Genomic DNA, 26,124 nt, shown 5'->3' with positions numbered 1-26,124 from the left:
TAATACACACCTCAGCTGCTGCAGAAGCTTCTTTATGACACAGATGAGGGAATTTCATAACAATGAGTAGTAGACACAGGATTCTCCACTTTATAAGGTCCCAGAAGTCCTTGGTGACTTGTAATGTTCTTATCATTTATTCTTATAATACATCTATTGCTTCCTTTCCTGTTTATGTGGAGCGTTGCCTTCTGGTGCCACCAGGGGGCGATATCCACAGTGCTTCTTCTTACTGTCGGAGCTGAATTTCTCACTGCGCATGTGTAAGTCTCCGGGAAGTCTGATCCTCAGCGGGTTGCTATGGAGACCGCTGCCCGGGAGGATGCCACCATGGAGTCATGTCACCTAGCAACCAGCATCCCGGGGAATGGAGGAGAAGACTGCGGGAGACACAATGCCGGAGCCGAGCCCTGCTATGGAGGTGAGACCTGCTGAGCATGCTGGGAGTTGTAGTGCCACGACATCTAGAGAGCCACATGTTAGAGGCTGCAGCTCTGTAGATATTTGGTATATTGGGGTCATTATACTAAAGCAGTGTTTCTCAACAAAGGTGCCTCCAGCTGTTGGCTGTCTGGGCATGCTGGGAGTTGTAGTTTTACAACATCTGGAGGCACCCTGGATGGTTTATAATGGCTTCTTCTCTTTAGGTGACATGTGAGGAAGAAGAGGATGACACGAGTAAGATGTCGTCGGAGGAGGAGTCGGCGAGCTCCGGGCCGGAGAGGACAGCGCCAGGAGGATGGGCCGCAGACTGGAGCTTCTGGGTAATGTCATCTATAGAACAAAGACAGTGGAGCAGAACCGCAGCTCTACTATATATACTGTGTATCAGGACAACCAGTCATATACATCTATATACACTCACCAGACACTATATATCTCATATCTATCTATCTATCTCATATCTATCTATCTATCTCATATCTATCTCATATCTATCTCATATCTATCTCATATCTATCTATCTATCTATCTATCTATCTATCTCATATCTATCTCATATCTATCTATCTCATATCTATCTATCTATCTATCTATCTCATATCTATCTATCTATCTCATATCTATCTATCTATCTATCTATCTATCTATCTCATATCTATCTCATATCTATCTATCTATATATCTCATATCTATCTCATATCTATCTATCTATCTATCTATCTATCTATCTATCTCATATCTATCTATCTATCTATCTCATATCTATCTATATATCTATCTATCTATCTATCTATCTATCTCATATCTATCTCATATCTATCTATCTATATATCTCATATCTATCTCATATCTATCTATCTATCTATCTCATATCTATCTATCTACCTATCTATCTATCTATCTCATATCTATCTATATATCTATCTATCTCATATCTATCTATCTATCTCATATCTATCTCATATCTATCTATCTATATATCTCATATCTATCTCATATCTATCTATCTATCTATCTCATATCTATCTATCTATCTCATATCTATCTATCTCATATCTATCTATCTATCTATCTATCTATCTCATATCTATCTCATATCTATCTATCTATCTCATATCTATCTATCTCATATCTATCTCATATCTATCTCATATCTATCTATCTATCTCATATCTATCTATCTCATATCTATCTATCTCATATCTATCTATCTCATATCTATCTATCTATCTATCTCATATCTATCTATCTATCTCATATCTATCTATCTCATATCTATCTATCTATCTATCTCATATCTATCTCATATCTATCTCATATCTATCTCATATCTATCTCATCTATCTATCTCATATCTATCTATCTCATATCTATCTATCTTATATCTATCTATCTCATATCTATCTATCTATCTCATATCTATCTATCTATCTATCTATCTATCTATCTATCTATCTATCCATCCACCATAGTGATAAAGGGTCTCTTCACCATAGCATAAGGACCATCCCCCTCTGTTTTTATAGGGAGCCCCTTACTTCTAGAAATCCTTGAGTCGTCTTCTCATTGTTGTTTTCCTATAGAGGAGGTGACGCAGCTTTCTCAGACTCCTGACTGGCAGACCCTTGGCTGTAACATGTCTGTATACAGAGTTCTCCCAGTTGTCAGGTTTACTATCCTGGGTCCATTCTGTTCCCTACAGGGGGTGACCTGTCCCCAGTTTATTGAAGTGACAGGTATGGCGCCTGGCGCTGCACATGACTGCGATGGCTCGTACATCCTCTGACTCACTATATGGCGGGTTATTGCTATAATGACATAGGAGCCCTGGGTTATTACAGCCGCTCTGTCATCTCAGACCCGTGATCTGTGAGGATCAGTAACATCTCAATAAACCTATAACATCCGCCATCCTGAGATACAAAGAAGTGCAAGCTCTGTTCCTCCATGACGGACACATATACACTGAAGATTTTACAGCGTTCTTTTTTGAATAATAAAAAAGCCAGAGTGCCCCATAACAATTATAGGAACAGTGCCCCATAACAATTATAGGAACAGTGCCCCATAACAATTATAGCCACAGTGCCCCATAACAATTATAGCCACAGTGCCCCATAACAATTATAGGAACAGTGCCCCATAACAATTATAGCCACAGTGCCCCATAACAATTATAGCCACAGTGCCCCATAACAATTATAGCCACAGTGCCCCATAACAATTATAGGAACAGTGCCCCATAACAATTATAGCCACAGTGCCCCATAACAATTATAGGAACAGTGCCCCATAACAATTATAGGAACAGTGCCCCATAACAATTATAGGAACAGTGCCCCATAACAATTATAGCCACAGTGCCCCATAACAATTATAGCCACAGTGCCCCATAACAATTATAGGAACAGTGCCCCATAACAATTATAGCCACAGTGCCCCATAACAATTATAGGAACAGTGCCCCATAACAATTATAGCCACAGTGCCCCATAACAATTATAGCCACAGTGCCCCATAACAATTATAGGAACAGTGCCCCATAACAATTATAGGAACAGTGCCCCATAACAATTATAGGAACAGTGCCCCATAATAATTATACGAACAGTGCCCCATAACAATTATAGGAACAGTGCCCCATAACAATTATAGCCACAGTGCCCCATAACAATTATAGCCACAGTGCCCCATAACAATTATAGGAACAGTGCCCCTATAACAATTATAGGAACAGTGCCCCATAACAATTATAGGAACAGTGCCCCATAACAATTACAGCCACAGTGCCCCATAACAATTATAGGAACAGTGCCCCTATAACAATTATAGGAACCGTGCCCCATAACAATTATAGGAACAGTGCCCCATAACAATTATAGCCACAGTGCCCCATAACAATTATAGGAACAGTGCCCCATAACAATTATAGGAACAGTGCCCCATAACAATTATAGGAACAGTGCCCCATAACAATTATAGGAACAGTGCCCCATAACAATTATAGGAACAGTGCCCCATAACAATTATAGGAACAGTGCCCCATAACAATTATAGTCGCAGTGCCCCATAACAATTATAGGAACAGTGCCCCATAACAATTATAGGAACAGTGCCCCATAACAATTATAGGAACAGTGCCCCATAACAATTATAGCCGCAGTGCCCCTATTACAATTATAGCCGCATTGCCCCTATAATAATTATAGCCGCAGTGCCCCATAACAATTATAGCCGCAGTGCCCCATAACAGTTAGAGCCGCAGTGCCCCTATAACAATTATAGCCGCAGTGCCCCTATAACAATTATAGCCACAGTGCCCCATAACAATTATAGCCGCAGTGCCCCATAACAATTATAGCCGCAGTGCCCCATAACAATTATAGCCGCAGTGCCCCATAACAATTATAGCCGCAGTGCCCCATAACAATTATAGCCGCAGTGCCCCATAACAATTATAGCCACAGTGCCCCATAACAATTATAGCCGCAGTGCCCCATAACAATTAGAGCCACAGTGCCCCTATAACAATTATAGCCTCAGTGCCCCATAACAATTATAGCCGCAGTGCCCCATAACAATTATAGCCGCAGTGCCCCTATAACAATTATAGCCGCAGTGCCCCATAACAATTATATCCGCAGTGCCCCATAACAATTATATCCGCAGTGCCCTATAACAATTATAGCCGCAGTGCCCCGTAACAATTATAGGAACAGTGCCCCATAACAATTATAGTCACAGTGCCCTATAACAATTATAGCTGCAGTGCCCTATAACAATTATAGCTGCAGTGCCCCATAACACTTACAGGAACAGTGCCCCATAACAATTATAGGAACAGTGCCCCATAACAATTATAGCTGCAGTGCCCCATAACAATTACAGGAACAGTGCCCCATAACAATTATAGGAACAGTGCCCCATAACAATTATAGCTGCAGTGCCCCATAACAATTACAGGAACAGTGCCCCATAACAATTATAGCCACAGTGCCGCAAAAATTTTTTTAGGAACAGCGCCCTTATAACAATTATACCTGCAGTGCCCTTATAACAATTATACCTGCAGTGCCCTTATAACAATTATACCTGCAGTGCCCTTATAACAATTATAGCTGCAGTGCCCTTATAACAATTATACCTGCAGTGCCCTTATAACAATTATAGCTGCAGTGCCCTATAACAATTATAGCTGCAGTGCCCCATAACAATTATATCCGCAGTTCCCCGTAACAATTATAGCCGCAGTGCCCCATAACAATTATAGCCGCAGTGCCCCCATAACAATTACAGTTGGGATCAAAAGTTTGGGCACCCCAGGTAACAATTTGTATTAATGTTCATAAAGAAGCCAAGGAAAGATGGAAAAATCTCCAAAAGGCATCAAATTACAGATTAGACATTCTTATAATATGTCAACAAAAGTTACATTTTATTTCCATCAATTACACTTGATAACAGAAAAGAAAAAAATGGCGTCTGCAAAAGTTTGGGCACCCTGCAGAATTTATAGCATGCACTGCCCCCTTTACAAAGCTGAGACCTGCCAGTGTCATGGATTGTTCTCAATCATCATCTGGGAAGACCAAGTGATGTCAATCTCAAAGGTTTTAAATGCCCAGACTCATCTGACCTTGCCCCAACAATCAGCACCATGGGTTCTTCTAAGCAGTTGTCTAGAAATCTGAAACTAAAAATAGTTGACGCTCACAAAGCTGGAGAAGGCTATAAGAAGATAGCAAAACATTTTCATATGTCAATATCCTCTGTTCGGAATGTAATTAAGAAATGGCAGTTATCAGGAACAGTGGAAGTTAAAGCAAGATCTGGAAGACCAAGAAAAATATCAGACAGAACAGCTCGCAGGATTGTGAGAAAAACTATTCAAAACCCACGTTTTACTGCACAATCCCTCCAGAAAGATCTGGCAGACACTGGAGTTGTGGTACACTATTCCACTATAAAGAGATACTTGTACAAATATGGTCTTCATGGAAGAGTCAGCAGAAGAAAACCTCTTCTACGTCCTCACCGCAAAAATCAGCGTTTGAACTTTGCAAATGAACATATAGACAAGCCTGATGCATTTTGGAAACAAGTTCTGTGGACCGATGAGATTAAAATTGAACTTTTTTGCCGGAATGAGCAAAGGTACGTTTGGCGAAGAAGGAGAACAGAATTTAATGAAAAGAACCTCTGTCCAACTGTTAAGCATGGGGGTGGATCAATCATGCTTTGGGGTTGTATTGCAGCCAGTGGCACAGGGAATATCTCACGAGTAGAAGGAGAAATGGATTAAATAACATTTCAGCAAATTTTGGATGCTAACTTGATGCCATTTGTGAAAAAGCTGAAGTTAAAGAGAGGATGGCTTCTACAAATGGATAATGATCCTAAACACCTCGAAATCCACGGAGGATTACATCAAGAGGAGTAAACTGAAGGTTTTGCCATGGCCTTCACAATCTCCTCACTGTCACGATGCCGGCTGGCAGGTAGTGGACCCTCTGTGCCAGAGAGGGATTGGCGTGGACCGTGCTAGTGGACCGGTTCTAAGCCACTACTGGTTTTCACCAGAGCCCGCCGCAAAGCGGGATGGTCTTGCTGCGGCGGTAGTGACCAGGTCGTATCCACTAGCAACGGCTCACCTCTCTGGCTGCTGAAGATAGGCGCGGTACAAGGGAGTAGGCAGAAGCAAGGTCGGACGTAGCAGAAGGTCGGGGCAGGCAGCAAGGATCGTAGTCAGGGGCAACGGCAGAAGGTCTGGAAACACTGGCAAGGAACACACAAGGAACGCTTTCACTGGCACTAAGGCAACAAGATCCGGCAAGGGAGTGCAAGGGAAGTGAGGTAATATAGGGAAGTGCACAGGTGAAAACCCTAATTGGAACCACTGCGCCAATCAGCGGCGCAGTGGCCCTTTAAATCGCAGAGACCCGGCGCGCGCGCCCTAGGGAGCGGGGCCGCGCGCGCCGGGACAGAACAGACGGGGAGCGAGTCAGGTAGGGGAGCCGGGGTGCGCATCGCGAGCGGGCGCTACCCGCATCGCGAATCGCATCCCGGCTGGCAGCAGGATCGCAGCGCCCCGGGTCAGAGGACGTGACCGGAGCGCTGCAGCGGAGGGAGTGAAGCGAGCGCTCCGGGGAGGAGCGGGGACCCGGAGCGCTCGGCGTAACACTCACCTCAACATAATTGAAAATCTATGGATAGACCTTAAAAGAGAAGTGCGTGACAGACAGTCCAGAAATCTCAAAGAACTGGAAGACTTTTGTAAGGAAGAATGGGCAAAGATACCTCAAACAAGAATTGAAAGACTCTTGGCTGCTACAAAAAGCGTTTACAAGCTGTGATACTTGCCAAAGTGGGCAGTACAAGATATTAACTCTGCAGGGTGCCCAAACTTTTGCAGATGCCATTTTTTTGTTTTCTGTTATTTTGAAAGTGTAAATGATGGAAATAAAATGTAACTTTTGTTGACATATTATAAGAATGTCTAATCTGTAATTTGATGCCTTTTGGAGATTTTTCCATCTTTCCTTGGCTTCTTTATACTCATTAATACAAATTTTTACCTGGGGTGTCCAAACTTTTGATCCCCACTGTAAAGCTACAGTGGTCCATAAAAAATTATAGCCGGAGTTCCCCCATAACAATCATAGCCTCAGTGCCCCATGACAATTATAGTCACAGTGCCCCATAAAAATTAGAGCCGGAGTGCCCATAACAATTATAACCTCAGTACCCCCATAGCAATTATAGCCGCAGTGCCCCATAACAGTTATAGCCTCAGTACCCCAATAACAATTTTAGCCTCAGTACCCCGGTAATAATTATAGCCGCAGTGCCCCATAACAATTATAGCCCCAGTGCCCCATTACAATTATAGCCACAGTGCCCCATTACAATTAAAGTCGCAGTGTCCCATTACAATTATAGTCGCAGTGTCCCATAACAATTATAGCTGCAGTGCCCCATAACAATTATAGCCACAGTGCCCCATAAAATTATAGTCACAGTGCCCCATAAAAATTAGAGCCGGAGTGCCCATAACAATTATAACCTCAGTACCCCCATAGCAATTATAGCCGCAGTGCCCCATAACAGTTATAGCCTCAGTACCCCAATAACAATTTTAGCCTCAGTACCCCGGTAATAATTATAGCCGCAGTGCCCCATAACAATTATAGCCCCAGTGCCCCATTACAATTATAGCCACAGTGCCCCATTACAATTAAAGTCGCAGTGTCCCATTACAATTATAGTCGCAGTGTCCCATAACAATTATAGCTGCAGTGCCCCATAACAATTATAGCCACAGTGCCCCATAAAATTATAGCCACAGTGCCCCATAACAATTATAGCCACAGTGCCCCATAACAATTATAGTCGCAGTGCCCCATAACAATTATAGCCACAGTGCCCCTATAACAATTATAGGAACAGTGCCCCATAACAATTATAGCCACAGTGCCCCATAACAATTATAGTCGCAGTGCCCCATAACAATTATAGGAACAGTGCCCCATAACAATTATAGCCTCAGTGCCCCATAACAATTATAGCCTCAGTGCCCCATAACAATTATAGGAACAGTGCCCCATAACAATTATAGCCGCAGTGCCCCATAACAGTTATAGCCGCAGTGCCCTGTAACAATTATAGCCGCAGTGCCCCATAACAATTATAGGAACAGTGCCCCATAACAATTATAGCCGCAGTGCCCCATAACAATTATAGCCTCAGTGCCCCATAACAATTATAGGAACAGTGCCCCATAACAATTATAGCCGCAGTGCCCCATAACAGTTATAGCCGCAGTGCCCTGTAACAATTATAGCCGCAGTGCCCCGTAACAATTATAGGAACAGTGCCCCATAACAATTATAGCTGCAGTGCCCTATAACAATTATAGCCGCAGTGCCCCATAACAATTATAGCCGCAGTGCCCCATAACAATTATAGCCCCAGTGCCCCATTACAATTATAGCCACAGTGCCCCATTCCAATTAAAGTCGCAGTGTCCCATAACAATTATAGCTGCAGTGCCCCATAACAATTATAGCCACAGTGCCCCATAACAATTATAGGAACAGTGCCCCATAACAATTATAGCCACAGTGCCCCATAACAATTATAGTCGCAGTGCCCCATAACAATTATAGGAACAGTGCCCCATAACAATTATAGCCTCAGTGCCCCATAACAATTATAGCCTCAGTGCCCCATAACAATTATAGGAACAGTGCCCCATAACAATTATAGCCGCAGTGCCCCGTAACAATTATAGGAACAGTGCCCCATAACAATTATAGCCTCAGTGCCCCATAACAATTATAGGAACAGTGCCCCATAACAATTATAGTCGTAGTGCCCCATAACAATTATAGCCGCAGTGCCCCATAACAATTATAGCCGCAGTTCCCCGTAACAATTATAGCCGCAGTGCCCCATAACAATTATAGCCGCAGTGCACCATTACAATTATAGGAACAGTGCCCCATAACAATTATAGCCGCAGTGCCCCATAACAATTATAGCCGCAGTGCCCCATAACAATTATAGTCGCAGTGCCCCATAACAATTATAGCCACAGTGCCCCATAACAATTATAGCCACAGTGCCCCAATAATAATTATAGCCTCAGTGCCCCATAACAATTATAGCCGCAGTGCCCCATAACAATTATAGCCACAGTGCCCTTAACACTTATAGCTGCAGTTCCCCGTAACAATTATAGCCGCAGTGCCCCGTAACACTTATATCCGCAGTGCCCCATAACAATTATAGCCTCAGCGCCCAATAACAATTATAGCCGCAGTTCCCCGTAACAATTATAGCCGCAGTGCCCCATAACAATTATAGCCGCAGTGCCCCATAACAATTATAGGAACAGTGCCCCATAACAATTATAGCCGCAGTGCCTCATAACAATTATAGTCGCAGTGCCCCATAACAATTATAGCCGCAGTGCCCCATAACAATTATAGCCACAGTGCCCCATAACAATTATAGCCACAGTGCCCCATAACAATTATAGTCGCAGTGCCCCATAACAATTATAGCCGCAGTGCCCCATAACAATTATAGCCGCAGTGCCCCGTAACAATTATATCCGCAGTGCCCCGTAACAATTATATCCGCAGTGCCCCGTAACAATTATAGCCGCAGTGCCCCATAACAATTATAGCCGCAGTGCCCCATAACAATTATAGCCACAGTGCCCTCAACACTTATAGCTGCAGTTCCCCGTAACAATTATATCCGCAGTGCCCCATAACAATTATAGCCGCAGTGCCCCATAACAATTATAGCCTCAGCGCCCCATAACAATTATAGCCGCAGTTCCCCGTAACAATTATAGCCGCAGTGCCCCATAACAATTATAGCCGCAATGCCCCGTAACAATTATATCCGCAGTTCCTTGTAACAATTATAGCTTCAGCGCCCCATAACAATTATAGCCGCAGTTCCTAGTAACAATTATATCCGCAGTGCCCCATAACAATTATAGCTGCAGTTCCCCGTAACAATTATAGCCGCAGTGCCCCATAACAATTATAGCCGCAGTGCCCCGTAACAATTATATCCGCAGTGCCCCGGTAACAATTATATCCGCAGTTCCCCGTAACACTTATAGCCGCAGTGCCCCATAACAATTATAGCCGCAGTGCCCCGTAACAATTATATCCGCAGTGCCCCGGTAACAATTATATCCGCAGTTCCCCGTAACACTTATAGCCGCAGTGCCCCATAACAATTATAGCCGCAGTTCCCCGTAACAATTATAGCCGCAGTGCCCCATAACAATTATAGCCGCAGTGCCCCATAACAATTATAGGAACAGTGCCCCATAACAATTATAGCCGCAGTGCCCCATAACAATTATAGTCGCAGTGCCCCATAACAATTATAGCCGCAGTGCCCCATAACAATTATAGCCACAGTGCCCCATAACAATTATAGCCACAGTGCCCCATAACAATTATAGCCACAGTGCCCCAATAATAATTATAGCTGCAGTGCCCCATAACAATTATAGCCGCAGTGCCCCATAACAATTATAGCCGCAGTGCCCCATAACAATTATAGCCACAGTGCCCTCAACACTTATAGCTGCAGTTCCCCGTAACAATTATAGCCGCAGTGCCCCGTAACAATTGTAGCCACAGTGCCCCATAACAATTATAGCCACAGTGCCCCGTAACAATTATATCCGCAGTGCCCCATAACAATTATAGCCACAGTGCCCTCAACACTTATAGCTGCAGTTCCCCGTAACAATTATATCCGCAGTGCCCCGTAACAATTATAGCTGCAGTGCCCAGTAACAATTATATCTGCAGTGCCCCGTAACAATTATATCTGCAGTGCCCCGTAACAATTATATCCGCAGTGCCCCATAACAATTATATCCGCAGTGCCCCGTAACAATTATAGCCGCAGTGCCCCGTAACAATTATAGCCACAGTGCCCTCAACACTTATAGCCGCAGTGCCCCGTAACAATTATAGCTGCAGTGCCCAGTAACAATTATATCCGCAGTGCCCCGTAACAATTATATCTGCAGTGCCCCGTAACAATTATATCCGCAGTGCCCCATAACAATTATATCCGCAGTGCCCCGTAACAATTATAGCCGCAGTGCCCCGTAACAATTATATCTGCAGTGCCCCGTAACAATTATATCCGCAGTGCCCCATAACAATTATATCCGCAGTGCCCCCTAACAATTATAGCCGCAGTGCCCCGTAACAATTATATCCACAGTGCCCCATAACAATTATATCCGCAGTGCCCCCTAACAATTATAGCCGCAGTGCCCCGTAACAATTATATCTGCAGTGCCCCGTAACAATTATAGCCGCAGTTTCCCATAACAATTATATCCGCAGTGCCCCATAACAATTACCGTATATCCGCAGTGCCCCATAACAATTATAGCCGCAGTGCCCCGTAACAATTATAGGAACAGTGCCCCATAACAATTATATCCGCAGTGCCCCGTAACAATTATATCCGCAGTGCCCCATAACAATTATATCCGCAGTGCCCCGTAACAATTATATCCGCAGTGCCCCATGACAATTATATCCGCAGTGCCCCATGACAATTATATCCGCAGTGCCCCATGACAATTATATCCGCAGTGCCCCGTAACAATTATATCCGCAGTGCCCCATAACAATTATATCCGCAGTGCCCCGTAACAATTATATCCGCAGTGCCCCATGACAATTATATCCGCAGTGCCCCATGACAATTATATCCGCAGTGCCCCGTAACAATTATATCCGCAGTGCCCCATAACAATTATATCCGCAGTGCCCCGTAACAATTATATCCGCAGTGCCCCGTAACAATTATATCCGCAGTGCCCCGTAACAATTATATCCGCAGTGCCCCGTAACAATTATATCCGCAGTGCCCCATGACAATTATATCCGCAGTGCCCCATGACAATTATATCCGCAGTGCCCCATGACAATTATATCCGCAGTGCCCCATGACAATTATATCCGCAGTGCCCCATGACAATTATATCCGCAGTGCCCCATGACAATTATATCCGCAGTGCCCCATGACAATTATATCCGCAGTGCCCCGTGACAATTATATCCGCAGTGCCCCATGACAATTATATCCGCAGTGCCCCATGACAATTATATCCGCAGTGCCCCATGACAATTATATCCGCAGTGCCCCATGACAATTATATCCGCAGTGCCCCATGACAATTATATCCGCAGTGCCCCATAACAATTATATCCGCAGTGCCCCATAACAATTATATCCGCAGTGCCCCATGACAATTATATCCGCAGTGCCCCATGACAATTATATCCGCAGTGCCCCATGACAATTATATCCGCAGTGCCCCGTAACAATTATATCCGCAGTGCCCCATGACAATTATATCCGCAGTGCCCCATGACAATTATGGCCACAGTCCAATGCCTCTGCAAACACCAACAACAGTGCCTGATTTGTTTCCCAATATTAAAGTGACAGTCAGGGCCCCCATTGTGTTAGTAACATGAACCATGTCACCAGCTGCCTCACTGGCTGTTGAGGAACTATAACTCCCAGCATGCATACACAGCTTGGATATATACACGTGATATACACAGAGCAGGTCCTCAGCATAGGTGAAACCCGCAGCAGAGTCATCAGGGTTATCACTCTCATCATCCTCAGTCATTCTTCTTATCCCTGACATGTCCTCTATCACATTGTAGTGCGCCATTGTTACAGCAGCGAGGTGTTTGCTGTGTACAGATTGCTGGGTCGCGCCCCCTGCTCTTCCTCTGCATTGTTTCAGTAGATTTGAGGTGTCCTCAGGGGACTGTGAATTCCAATGTGTTAGTGTTTTGTGTGCGACTCTGTGTCCAAGGCTTTTTAGTCAGTGTCAGGGGAGAGGTCAGGAGAGTGCAGAGAGTCCTTGATCTCTTCTCCATACTTTATGCTGCAGGGCTGCTTCTCCAGATTTTCTGTTATGTATAAGCACTGGGGGTGGGGGGTGGATTACACTCTAAGGCAGTGGTCTCAAACTGTGGCCCTCCAGATGTTGCAAAATGTCAACTCCCAGCATGCTCGGACAACTGAACACCTGTCTTCCTCCTCCAGAGGATCCACACTGATCGTAAAAAGGTAAATCAAGGCTTCCCTTTCGCAAAACTTCAACTACCAGCATGCTCGGACAACCGGACACCTCTCTGCCTCCTTCAGAGGATTTACACTGATCGTGAAAGGTAAATCAAGGCTTCCCTTTTGCAAAACTTCAACTACCAGCATGCTCGGACAACCGTACACCTGTCTGCCTCCTCCAGAGGATTTACACTGATCGTGAAAGGTAAATCAAGGCTTCCCTTTTGCAAAACTTCAACTACCAACATGCTCGGACAACTGAACACCTGTCTGCCTCCTCCAGAGGATTTACACTGATCGTGAAAGGTAAATCAAGGCTTCCCTTTTGCAAAACTTCAACTACCAACATGCCTGGACAACTGAGCACCTGTCTGCCTCCTCCAGAGGATTTACACTGATCGTGAAAGGTAAATCAAGGCTTCTCTTTTGCAAAACTTCAACTACCAGAATGCTCGAAAAACCGGACACCTGTCTGCCTCCTCCAGAGGATTTACACTGATCGTGAAAGGTAAATCAAGGCTTCTCTTTTGCAAAACTTCAACTACCAGAATGCTCGAAAAACCGGACACCTGTCTGCCTCCTCCAGAGGATTTACACTGATCGTGAAAGGTAAATCAAGGCTTCCATTTTGCAAAACTTCAATTCCCAGCATGCCCGGACAGCCTTTGGAGGGCCACAGTTTGAGACCACTGCCCTAAGGGCTAATTTTTCTATTATTCTACTCCGTCATAGGATCATAACGAATAAAAACCAGTGGCCAATCTGCTGCAGGCCGGACACAGATGGGGGCGAATGGACCATCTTGACTTTAATGGGGTCTGTCTGGTTTACATATAGTGTCCGGCATTTTATTGGTTAATTAAGAACAGAACGGGGGGGCTATTCTTTTCTGGGATTTTTGACAGAACCTTCAGCGCAGATGTGAATGATACCGAAGTGGTAATAAACATTTATATGCATTTTCCATGTGTCCCAGATCAAAGAAACAGATCATCTTACCTGAGCAGCTGATGAATAATGGAGACTTGTATCTCATATGGCAGCGCCACAAGAACCTGCGCAGGAGGTACCCCAAGTGTCACTGTGTCAGGACTCTTGGGGTACAGGATAATGACACTTGGGGTACAGGATGATAACACTTGGGGTACAGGATGATAACACTTGGGGTACAGAATAATAACACTTGGGGTACAGGATAATAACACTTGGGGTACAGGATGATAACACTTGGGGTACAGGATGATAACACTTGGGGTACAGGATGATAACACTTGGGGTACAGGATGATGACACTTGGGGTACAGGATGATAACACTTGGGGTACAGGATGATAACACTTGGGGTACAGGATGATGACACTTGGGGTACAGGATGATAACACTTGGGGTACAGGATGATAACACTTGGGGTACAGGATGATGACACTTGGGGTACAGGATGATAACACTTGGGGTACAAGATAATAACACTTGGGGTACAGGATGATAACACTTGGGGTACAAGATAATAACACTTGGGGTACAGGATGATGACACTTGGGGTACAGGATAATGACACTTGGAGTACAGGATAATTACACTTGGGGTACAGGATGATAACACTTGGGGTACAGGATGATAACACTTGGGGTACAGGATGATGACACTTGGGGTACAGGATGATAACGCTTGGGGTACAGGATAATAACACTTGGGGTACAGGATAATAACACTTGGGGTACAGGATGATAACACTTGGGGTACAGGATGATAACACTTGGAGTAGAGGATGATAACACTTGGAGTACAGGATGATAACACTTGGGGTACAGGATGATAACACTTGGGGTACAGGATGATAACACTTGGAGTAGAGGATGATAACACTTGGAGTACAGGATGATAACACTTGGAGTACAGGATGATAACACTTGGAGTACAGGATGATAACACTTGGGGTACAGGATAATAACACTTGGGGTACAGGATGATAACGCTTGGGGTACAGGATAATAACACTTGGGGTACAGGATGATGACACTCGGGGTACAGGATGATAACACTTGGAGTACAGGATGATAACACTTGGAGTACAGGATGATAACACTTGGGGTACAGGATGATGACACTTGGGGTACAGGATAATGACACTTGGGGTACAGGATGATAACGCTTGGGGTACAGGATAATAACACTTGGGGTACAGGATAATAACACTTGGGCTACAGGATAATAACACTTGGGGTACAGGGTGATGACACTTGGGGTACAAGATGATAACACTTGGGGTACAGGATGATAACACTTGGGGTACAGGATGATAACACTTGGGGTACAGGATAATAACACTTTGGGTACAGGATAATAACACTTGGGGTACAGGATGATGACACTCGGGGTACAGGATGATAACACTTGGGGTACAGGATGATAACACTTGGGGTACAGGATGATAACACTCGGGGTACAGGATGATAACACTTGGGCTACAAGATGATAACACTTGGGGTACAGGATGATGACACTTGGGGTACAGGATGATGACACTTGGGGTACAGGGTGATGACACTTGGGGTACAGGATGATAACACTTGGGGTACAGGATGATGACACTTGGGGTACAGGATGATAACACTTGGGGTACAGGGTGATGACACTTGGGGTACAGGATGATAACACTTGGGGTACAGGATGATGACACTTGGGGTACAGGATGATAACACTTGGGGTACAGGATGATAACACTTGGGGTGCAGGATGATAACACTTGGAGTACAGGATGACGACACTTGGGGTACAGGATGATAACACTTGGGGTACAGGATGATAACACTTGTGGTACAGGATGATGACACTTGGGGTACAGGATGATAACACTTGGGGTACAGGATGATGACACTTGGGGTACAGGATGATGACACTTGGGGTACAGGATGATAACACTTGGGGTACAGGATGATAATACTTGGGGTACAGGATGATAACACTTGGGGTACAGGATGATAACACTTGGGGTACAGGGTGATGACACTTGGGGTACAGGATGATAACACTTGGGGTACAGGATGATAACACTTGGGGTACAGGATGATAATACTTGGGGTACAGGATGATAACACTTGGGGTACAGGATGATAACACTTGGGGTACAGGATAATAACACTTGGGGTACAAGATGATAACACTTGGGGTACAGGATGATAACACTTGGGGTACAGGATGATGACACTTGGGGTACAGGATAATAACACTTGGGGTACAGGATAATAACACTTGGAGTACAGGATGATAACACTTGGGGTACAGGATGATAACACATGGGGTACAGGATGATAACACTTGGGGTACAGGATGATAACACGGGGTACAGGATGATGACACTTGGGGTACAGGATAATAACACTTGAGGTACAGGATGATAACACTTGGGGTACAGGATGATAACACTTGGGGTACAGGATGATAACACTTGGGGTACAGGATGATGACACTTGGGGTACAGGATGATAACACTTGGGGTACAGGATGATGACACTTGGGGTACAGGATGATAACACTTGGGGTACAGGATGATAACAATTGGGGTACAGGATGATCACACTTGGGGTACAGGATAATAACACTTGGGGTACAGGATGATAACACTTGGGGTACAGGATGATGACACTTGGGGTACAGGATAATAACACTTGGGGTACAGGATGATAACACTTTGGGTACAAGATGATAACACTCGGGGTACAGGATGATGACACTCGGGGTACAGGATGATAACACTTGGGGTACAGGATGATGACACTTGGGGTACAGGATGATGACACTTGGGGTACAGGATGATAACACTTGGGGTACAGGATGATAACACTCGGGTTACAAGATAATAACACTTGGGGTACAGGATGATAACACTTGGGGTACAGGATGAGGACACTTGGGGTACAGGATGATGACACTTGGGGTACAAGATAATAACAATTGGGGTACAGGATGATGACACTTGGGGTACAGGATGATAACACTTGGGGTACAGGATAATAACACTTGGGGTACAGGATGATAACACTTGGGGTACAGGATGATGACACTTGGGGTACAGGATGATAACACTTGGGGTACAGGATGATAACACTTGGGGTACAGGATGATGACACTTGGGGTACAGGATGATGAATCTTGGGGTACAGAATGATGACACTTGGGGTACAGGATGATGACACTTGGGGTACAGGATGAGGACACTTGGGGTACAGGATGATAACACTTGGGGTACAGGATGAGGACACTTGGGGGTACAGGATGATGACACTTGGGGTACAGGATGATCACACTTGGGGTACTGGATGATAACACTTGGGGTACAGGATGATAACACTTGGGGTACAGGATGAGGACACTTGGGGTACAGGATGAGGACACTTGGGGTACAGGATAATGACTCTTGGGGTACAGGATGAGGACACTTGGGGGTACAGGATGAGGACACTTGGGGTACAGGATGAGGACACTTGGGGGTACAGGATGATAACACTTGGGGTACAGGATGAGGACACTTGGGGTACAGGATGGGGACACTTGGGGTACAGGATAATGACTCTTGGGGTACAGGATGAGGACACTTGGGGGTACAGGATGAGGACACTTGGGGTACAGGATAATGACTCTTGGGGGTACAGGATGAGGACACTTGGGGGTACAGGATGAGGACACTTGGGGTACAGGATGATAACACTTGGGGTACAGGATGAGGACACTTGGGGTACAGGATGAGGACACTTGGGGTACAGGATAATGACTCTTGGGGTACAGGATGAGGACACTTGGGGGTACAGGATGAGGACACTTGGGGTACAGGATGAGGACACTTGGGGGTACAGGATGATAACACTTGGGGGTACAGGATGAGGACACTTGGGGGTACAGGATGATAACACTTGGGGTACAGGATGATAACACTTGGGGTACAGGGTGATAACACTTGGGGGTACAGGGTGAGGACACTTGGGGTACAGGATGAGGACACTTGGGGTACAGGACACTTTTCTTTCCCTCACATCTATGACTTAGTGATTTTATAGTGACGTGGAGTTAACCATTCGGTGACAGTCCCCGTCTGCGCTCAGTTGGGGTATCTCCGGTGTTTTGGGGTGTGGAGTGACGGTCTTGTCCGCTCCCCATGTTGTCCCGTGCTCGCCCCGTACCCTGCAGGATTTACTCCTCCCTATCACAATACAGAGTTGTCCGTGCTTGTTCTGAAATAGTTTACACAATGCTTACACCCCCCTTCCCCAGGAACACAATGGTTTGTTCCAGGTGAGTGAGCACCTGAGCTGTCATCGGTAACCGGCTCGTCCAGGTTACAGCAGATAAATGTGAGCGCTGCAGGTCAGTCTCCGGGAGCGGATGTGCAGAGCGGTCAGGTAAGGCTGTGCGGGTGTATGGACACATGTACATGGCGGTATTCTGCACTCTGTGTATTTGTTCTTGTCTGATGTGCTCAGTGTCTCCTCCAGCATATGTTGGGATCCCATTCAGGTTAGTTCTTGTACTTGGGCTTCAAGGGGTTAATCTTTCGGAGAGTCCTACGTAAGTATAGATGATATGTCATTCCTGCAGAGCAGTACGGGCCGGGGGAGCTCTCCTTGTGGGGCTGCATACACCATATGGTGGCATCTGGGTACAGTGGAGTGTTGGGGCCAATCAGGTGTCCTCAATGGGACTGACCCATTACTGCAGCCCTACTTGTGTGCCCCATGGGTCTTGATGGGTACACGGTGCCAGTCATCCCTGCAGCCAGCTGCATGAATTTAAAGGGGGTTTTCCCACATTACCATCTTGTTAGAGGGGTCCCATGACATGTATCACCCCCCCCCCCCAGTGATCACCTGTAATCTGTGGGGAAACCTGGTAATAAGTGTTCAGTTTCCCTGCAGCGCCTCCACAGGGGAAATGAAAGATTACACAGTTCTCATTAAAAGGAGTACTCCACTGCCCCAGGGTCTGGAACATTTAGTTCCGAATGCTGGGTACGGGATGTAACACCACGCCCCCTCAATACAAGTCTATGGGAGGGGGCGTGACATACGTCACGCCCCCTCCCATAGACTTGCATTGAGGGGGTGTGACGTCACGAGGGGCGTGGCCGTGACGTCATGACCCCCGCACCCAGCGTTCTGAACTAAACATTCTGGACTTGGGCAGTGGAGTACCCCTTTAAAATCCATAGGTTGTCTGTTTATAACAGGAGAGGTTCTCCAGAACAATATACACTCTGTGTAACCACAGAGAAGAGATGAGGATCCTAAACAGAGTACCCCGCCATTGCCTCAGTTTTTACCAACAGGGTGTAGGACAATGGGTTTACAAAACCTGATAACTGTTCCTTTGAAAGATTTTTAAAAACTTGACAGGATTTGTTAGATTTACCCTATGGAGTGCGGAGGAGGCAATAGTAGTGCTCTCCCTGATGTTATTGAGCCCCCCAAGAGCCCTCTCCGTGGTGAACAGCTTTTTCACTGCATTTTGGGGAGAGATAACTGAGCTGGGCTGTTTGCCGGTAGTACTCACAAAGGAACTTCCTTTCCCTTACTTTTCTGGCCAGTAACAGAACAACACTCAATTTTTGCTGCTATGTGATGACATATTGTTGGTAAGAGTGCACTGAATAGTCTGACTGTGCGGAGGGAGGATTTACACAGTGCAGTACTATAGTTGGCATGTCGAGGAAGAACGGTTTACTGGTGCACTGGACCTGCAATGCACTGTGAGAGCAGAAATGCAAGAAACAGCAGTGAGCTGCTGCTGTTAAAGGGATATTCTGGGTTTATACATCTTATCCCCTATCCAAAGGATTGGGGATAAGATTCATGATCGCAGCTGGGACTCCCGTGATCTCGGTGCAGCCCCCTGCATTCACGTCCCCCGTCTTGGAAGCAGTGCACGGCACAGAATGCCGGGGCTGCACCAAGGTCTTGGGGGTCCCCAGCGGCGGGATCCCTGCGATCATTCATCTTATAGCTCTGTGGACATTTAACAGTAAGTACACTAATATTTACAGAAGGGACGGCTGCCCTGAGCTTTTTATGGGTCGTCCGAGATGAGAAGGAAGCCTAGATTGACCTTTGTGGATCCTCTCCAGCAGACAGACTGTCTCAGTGTGCCGGCACTCAGCCCAGGCTTTCATTATTTCCTGCACATTGTAAACAACCCCCCCCCCCCACACTTTTTGTGTTTTGTCCTTAGTCTTTCTGATACTAAAGACAGAAATTCCCTGACAACAGGCAGTGGACAGCAGATTACAGAGAAGTGAGACACCTAGTGGCCAACACTTTAGAGCTGTTTTACTGGGGTTAGGATTTATTTTCGGTAAATTAAGTCATTTAAAAATATGTAAAGAATCACATAGACTATCACTTGGAGGGAAGTTGTCTGAAATGACAGCGACCATTGAAAGTGAATATTACCGCAGACAGAGCTGATCCCCGGGGATACAAGGTGTACCCCAACATCCAGCGCTGTTTGGTTCCCATAGCAAAGATCAGATTGGGCCCCCTATTATGGTGCCTGTTTAGTCACCCACAGGGGACTGATCATAGTACCCTTTTCTATCAGGCTGGGTTCACACCACGTTTTTGCCATACTGTTTTCAATCAGTTTTTCTTAAGAAAACCGTATGGTAAAAAAAAACCAAAAAACGGATGGAACCGTATGGAAAAAAGTAAACCGTATACTGTTTTTAAAAGTGCATACGGTTCTGTCCGTCAACCACAGTTTTGACTCCAGTTTAAAAACCGTACTGCAACCGCATACTTTTTTTTTAACATGGACATCAATGGGAAACACACATGTATACGGTTTTTACATGCGCATTTGCATCCTAAAGTCCCCACTCAACACCCCTCCCATTAAGAAAAATAACAAAATTTTCAAAAACTTATGTTTTTTTTTTTATTATTATAAAAACGGTCATACTTTTTTCCCATACGGTGTCACCCGTTTTTTTTTTTTTTACCATACGGTTTTCTTTAGAAAAACTGATTGAAAACAGTATGGCAAAAACGTGGCATTTATTTCTATAGTTCTATTTTTTTATTTTATGTTCAGTGCTTTTGCATGATAAAATGATAAAAACTTTTTTTTTGTGATCTTTTCTACAAACAATATCATTTGTATTTGCTGTCGATGCATCTGTGCACAAGCAACGTTTCGATCAACTTTTATTGTTTTTGGGATGAACAAGGTTGTAGTAATACCGATCTTTTGACTTTTTACAAAGCCTTTTGTAATACATGTTTTATTTATGGTTTTTAAAGGGGTATTCCGTCCCTAGACATCTTATCCCTTACCCAAAGGATAGGGGATAAGATGTCTGATCGCTGGGGGCCCGCCGCTGGGGACCCCCGTTATCTCTGCTGCGGCACCTCAGACACCCGGTGCGCGGAGGGAACTTTGCTCTGTGCCAGATGACTGGCGATGCAGTGCGGAGGCTCGTGGAGTCACGGCCACGCCCTCCTGTGACTTCATGGCCACGCCCCCTCAATGCACGTCTATTGCACGCCCCCTCCAATAAACTTGCATTGAGGGGGTGCGGCCGTGACATAATGAGCCTCTGGCGCTGAACCCTACGCTCTAAACGAAGGCCGGGTGCAGCAGGGAGTTTGTTGGGACCCCCCGTGATCACACATCTTATCCCCTATCCTTTAGATAGGGGATAGGATGTCTAGAGGCGGAGTACCCCTTTAACACTCCCTTTGACATATTTTATGAAATATGTTTTTTAGTTCTATTAAAGGGGTACTCCACTGGAAAAAAAAATTGTTTTAAATCAACTGATTCCAGAAAGTTAAACAGATTTGTAAATGACTTCCATTTAAAAATCTTAATCCTTCCAGTACTTATCAGCTGCTGTATGCTTAATAGGAAGTTCTTTTCTGTTTGAATTTCCTTTCTGTCTGACCACAGTGCTCTCTGCTGACACCTCTGTCCATGTCAGGAACTGTCCAGAGTAGGAGCAAATCCACATAGCAAACCTCTTCTGCTCCGGACAGTTCCTGACATGGACAGAGGTGTCAGCAGAGAGCACTGTGGTCAGACAGAAAGGAAATTAAAAAAGGGGAAAAAAAATTCAGGGGAGTACCCCTTTAAGGAACTTGACCGTGATAGATGGGCTCTACAAATCCTTGAAATGCTTTTGTATTTCAGTGTATAATACCAGTCCGGCTCTGTTCACATGGCGGAATGGGAATGTCCGCACCAGAATATGCCGGCGCTAGGACCGCTCGAAAATGCGCCGTCCCCCAAATGCAGACTCCGCAGAAAGAATAGACATGTCTATACTTTCTGCGGATGCCGTTAAAATTTCCACACCAGAAACATTTGCTGTGTGTACAGAATCCCATTAATATTAATGGGACTCTGCTGCTGCAGAATGTCCTTGTGGAATTCTGCAGAAGAATTCCGCACAGACGTTCCATCGTGTGTACTTAGCCTCAGTGTGTAAACTGACATCCTACGAGGCCTTCAATATACGGCAGCCATGGCCTTATAACAATACAGCCCTGGGGGCCTTCATTTGGCTCCGGAATGCCATAGAAACCCAAGACTTGTGGGTCGGCACTTCCATGGGTGGTGATACTCGTGGTGGGTATAACTTTCTGCTATAGAAACCCATCAGCACCCTGCTATCCTATCTTGGGAGCACTGATACATGGAGTCTTATTTTCTCGAATGTGGTATCTAAGGGTCTATTCGCAAGGCACGATTTCCGCTTTAAGGAATTCCGCCTCAAATTTAAGCCCATAGACTTCTATGGGATTCCGCACTCCCATTCACACTTCTGAATTTCCGCAAGCGGAAATTCAGAAGTGTGAATGGGAGTGCGGAATCCCGTAGGAGTCTATGGGTTTTAATTTGAGGTGGAATTCCGCAAGCGGAAAATTCTGCCGTGTGAATAAACCTTAAGGCTAGGTTCAGACTACGGAATTTTCGCTTTGAAATTTCCGGCAGAAATTCCGCTAACTATAATGCATAGTGTAGTGAATGGTTTTCCGTTCACAAATTCACACTTCGGAATTTGTGAAGCGGAAAATCCTGATGAAGAATCCGCTAGAAAATTTCCGTCTGAAGAAAGGGGTTGCTCTTTCTTCAGGCGGAAATCCTAGCGGAACACATAGCAGTCTATAGGAGACTGTAGTGTCCGCGCGGTCCTAGCACCGACTGATTCAGTCGGCGCAGACGGAACTCGGAATCACCGGGCGGAAATTTTCTGCCCGGAGATTCCGTAGTCTGAACCTAGCCTAAGAGGTTTAAAGATCTGGATCAGCGTTACCGTTGATCATGGCCGATACAGCTGTAGTAATAATCAGCTGACACCCGCTGCGGATGGTGCCCAGCTCCTGAGTCCTGCCATCTCCGCATTGTACATATATAGAATGTATATACAGATTTTCGTCGCAATATATCCATTTAACCCAGACCACACTTTAAATCGTACTTAGATCTGAGCCAGTGTGCCGCCAGCTGTTGCAAAACTACAACTCCCAGCATGCCCGGACAGCCTGGGGCTCTCTAACTGTTGCAAAACTACAGTCAAATGCATATATTTCCGCAGCAGATTTGGTTGACTTCAATGGGGTCTTCTGAGGATTTACCGTTGCGTAAAACCCGCCAGGGCTCAAACCTGCAGCAAAAAAAATCTCTCCAAATTCGCTTTTAAATCCCCCCCCCCCCCCCCCATGTCACCCTTTTTAGAGGTTTGAAGTTCTATATTTTAGATACAGAGCTCAATACTGCATGCAGAGTCATAGTTACATAATATAATTCTGTCTATTATCAGGTACCACTAGGGGGAGCTAATGAGCTTACTGCATACTATGCTGTCATTGAGTTCAGTTTATTACCAGTATGCAGTTAGCTGCATCTTCCTTAAAGGGGTACTCCGGTAAAAACCTTTTTTCTTTTAAATCAACTGGTGGCAGAAAGTTAAACATATTTGTAAATTACTTCTATTAAAAAAAATCTTAATCCTTCCAGTACTTATTAGCTGCTGAATGCTACAGAGGAAATTCCTTTCTTTTTGGAACACTGATGACATCACGAGCACAGTGCTCTCTGCTGACATCTCTGTCCATTTTAGCAACCATGCATAGCAGATGCATGCTAAAGGCAGCATGGTGGCTTAGTGGTTAGCACTGCTGCCTTGCTGTGCTGGGGACTTGGGTTCAAATCCCACTAAGGACAACAATAAATAAAGCGTTATTATTATTATAATAACGTCAGCAGAGAGAACTGTGCTCGTGATGTCATCTGAGAGCATTCCAAAAAGAAAAGAATTTTCTCTGTAGTATTCAGCAGCTAATAAGTACAGGAAGGATTAAGATTTTTTAAAAGAAGTAATTTACAAATATGTTTAACTTTCTGCCACCAGTTGATTTAAAATAAAAAAGGTTTTTGCCGGAGTACCCCTTTAAGTCCAGTTGTCTCCAAACTGTGTCCCTCTAGATGTTGCAAAACTACAACTCCCAGCATGCCCGGACAGCCGACCCCAACACCAGTAATCCAGACAGTGCGGGAAGGGAAAGCTATAGGACATAACCTCCGGTGTGAATTACCTCCTGATCCCTATCTATACCTGACATTTCTCTGCATAATATGTAATACAGGATTCCCCCGGAGGGTATTATTCATCGCAACGTATCCTCCAATCAGCTGCAGTAAGAGGAGTCATGTGACCGAGTATTAAGTAACACCCCAGGTCGGAGGAGATACGCGTCTGAACAGCCAGGTCTACTCCTAGGGATAGAGAAGAGGTGATAGACTCCTATAAGGTCGTGTTCACACGCAGCGCAATTTATTGCAGATTTTCAGTGTGGATCCTGCACTACGTATGATTTACAGTACAATATGTGTGGACGCCAAAAATCACAAAATCCTCACAAATTTACCATACAGACCAGTGTTCTCTAACCTGTGACTTTCCGGCTGTTGCAAAACTACAATTCCCAGCATGCCATGATAGCTGCTGGCTGTCCGTGCATGCTGGGAGTTGTAGTTTTGCAACAGCGGGAGGTACCTTGGTTGGGAAACACTGCTCTACAATGTGGGAATACTGCAGAACTAAAGCTCCCAGCATGCCCTGATAGTTGCTGGCTGTCCGTGCATGCTGGGAGTTGTAGTTTTGCAACAGCGGGAGGTACCTTGGTTGGGAAACACTGCTCTACAATGTGGGAATACTGCAGAACTACAGCTCCCAGCATGCCCTGATAGTTGCTGGCTGTCCATGCATGCTGGGAGTTGTAGTTTTGCAACAGCTGGAGTCACCCTGGCGGGGAAACACTGCTCTACAGTGTGAGAATTCTGCAGAACTACAGCTCCCAGCATTCCTTGATAGTTGCTGGCTGTCCGTGCTTGCTGGGAGTTGTAGTTTTGCAACAGCTGGAGTCACCCTGGTGGGGAAATGCTGCTCTACAGTGTGAGAATTCTGCAGAACTACAGCACCCAGCATACCCTGATAGTTGCTGGCTGTCCGTGCATGCTGGGAGTTGTAGTTTTTGCAACAGCTAGAGGCACCCTGGCGGGGAAACACTGCTCTACTTCGTGAAAATACTGCAAAACAACAACTCCCAGCATGCCCGGCCAGCCTTTGGCTGTCCGGGCATGCTGGGAATTGTAGTTTTGCAACAGCTGGAGGTACCTTGGATGGGAAACATTGCTCTACAATGTGGGAATACTGCAGAACTACAACTCCCAGCATTCCCCGGCAGCCGAGCATGCTGGGAGTTATAGTTTCACAACATCTTGATTGACCGTGGTTGTGAAACACTGCTCTAATTCTGCAGAACTACAGCTCCCAGCATGCCCTGATAGTTGCTGGCTGTCCGTGCATGCTGGGAGTTGTAGTTTTGCAACAGCTGGAGGCGCCCTGGATGGGAAACACTGCTCTACAGAGTGAAAATACTGCAAAACAACAACTCCCAGCATGCCCAGACAGCCAACGGCTGTCCGAGCATGCTGGGAGTTGTAGTTTTGCAACGGCAGGAGGCACACTAGTGGGGGGAAA

General features: G+C 45.3%; 1 protein-coding gene across 3 annotated transcripts in view; it reads left to right on the top strand.

The window, feature by feature from the left end:
* The first annotated feature begins 253 nt into the window (after positions 1-253).
* GRAMD1C (GRAM domain containing 1C) overlaps positions 254-26,124 on the top strand; it is a 165,450-nt gene continuing 139,579 nt past the window's right edge. For 2 of the 3 annotated variants that reach the window (XR_008889167.1, XM_056559942.1), the window contains exons 1-2: positions 254-421; positions 648-764. Coding sequence is in view for 1 of the 3 variants with exons in the window: in XM_056559942.1 (XP_056415917.1) it covers positions 368-421; positions 648-764 (171 nt within the window). In the remaining 2 variants the exon portion in view is untranslated. The remainder of the gene's footprint in view (positions 422-647; positions 765-26,124) is intronic. The other variant, XM_056559943.1, reaches the window with a different exon arrangement.

The sequence above is a fragment of the Hyla sarda genome, chromosome 2, assembly GCF_029499605.1.
Source record: "Hyla sarda isolate aHylSar1 chromosome 2, aHylSar1.hap1, whole genome shotgun sequence".
Classification (NCBI taxonomy): Eukaryota; Metazoa; Chordata; class Amphibia; order Anura; family Hylidae; genus Hyla; species Hyla sarda.
Note: the sequence above shows the minus strand (reverse complement) of the source record. Positions and strands in the feature narration are given on the sequence as shown.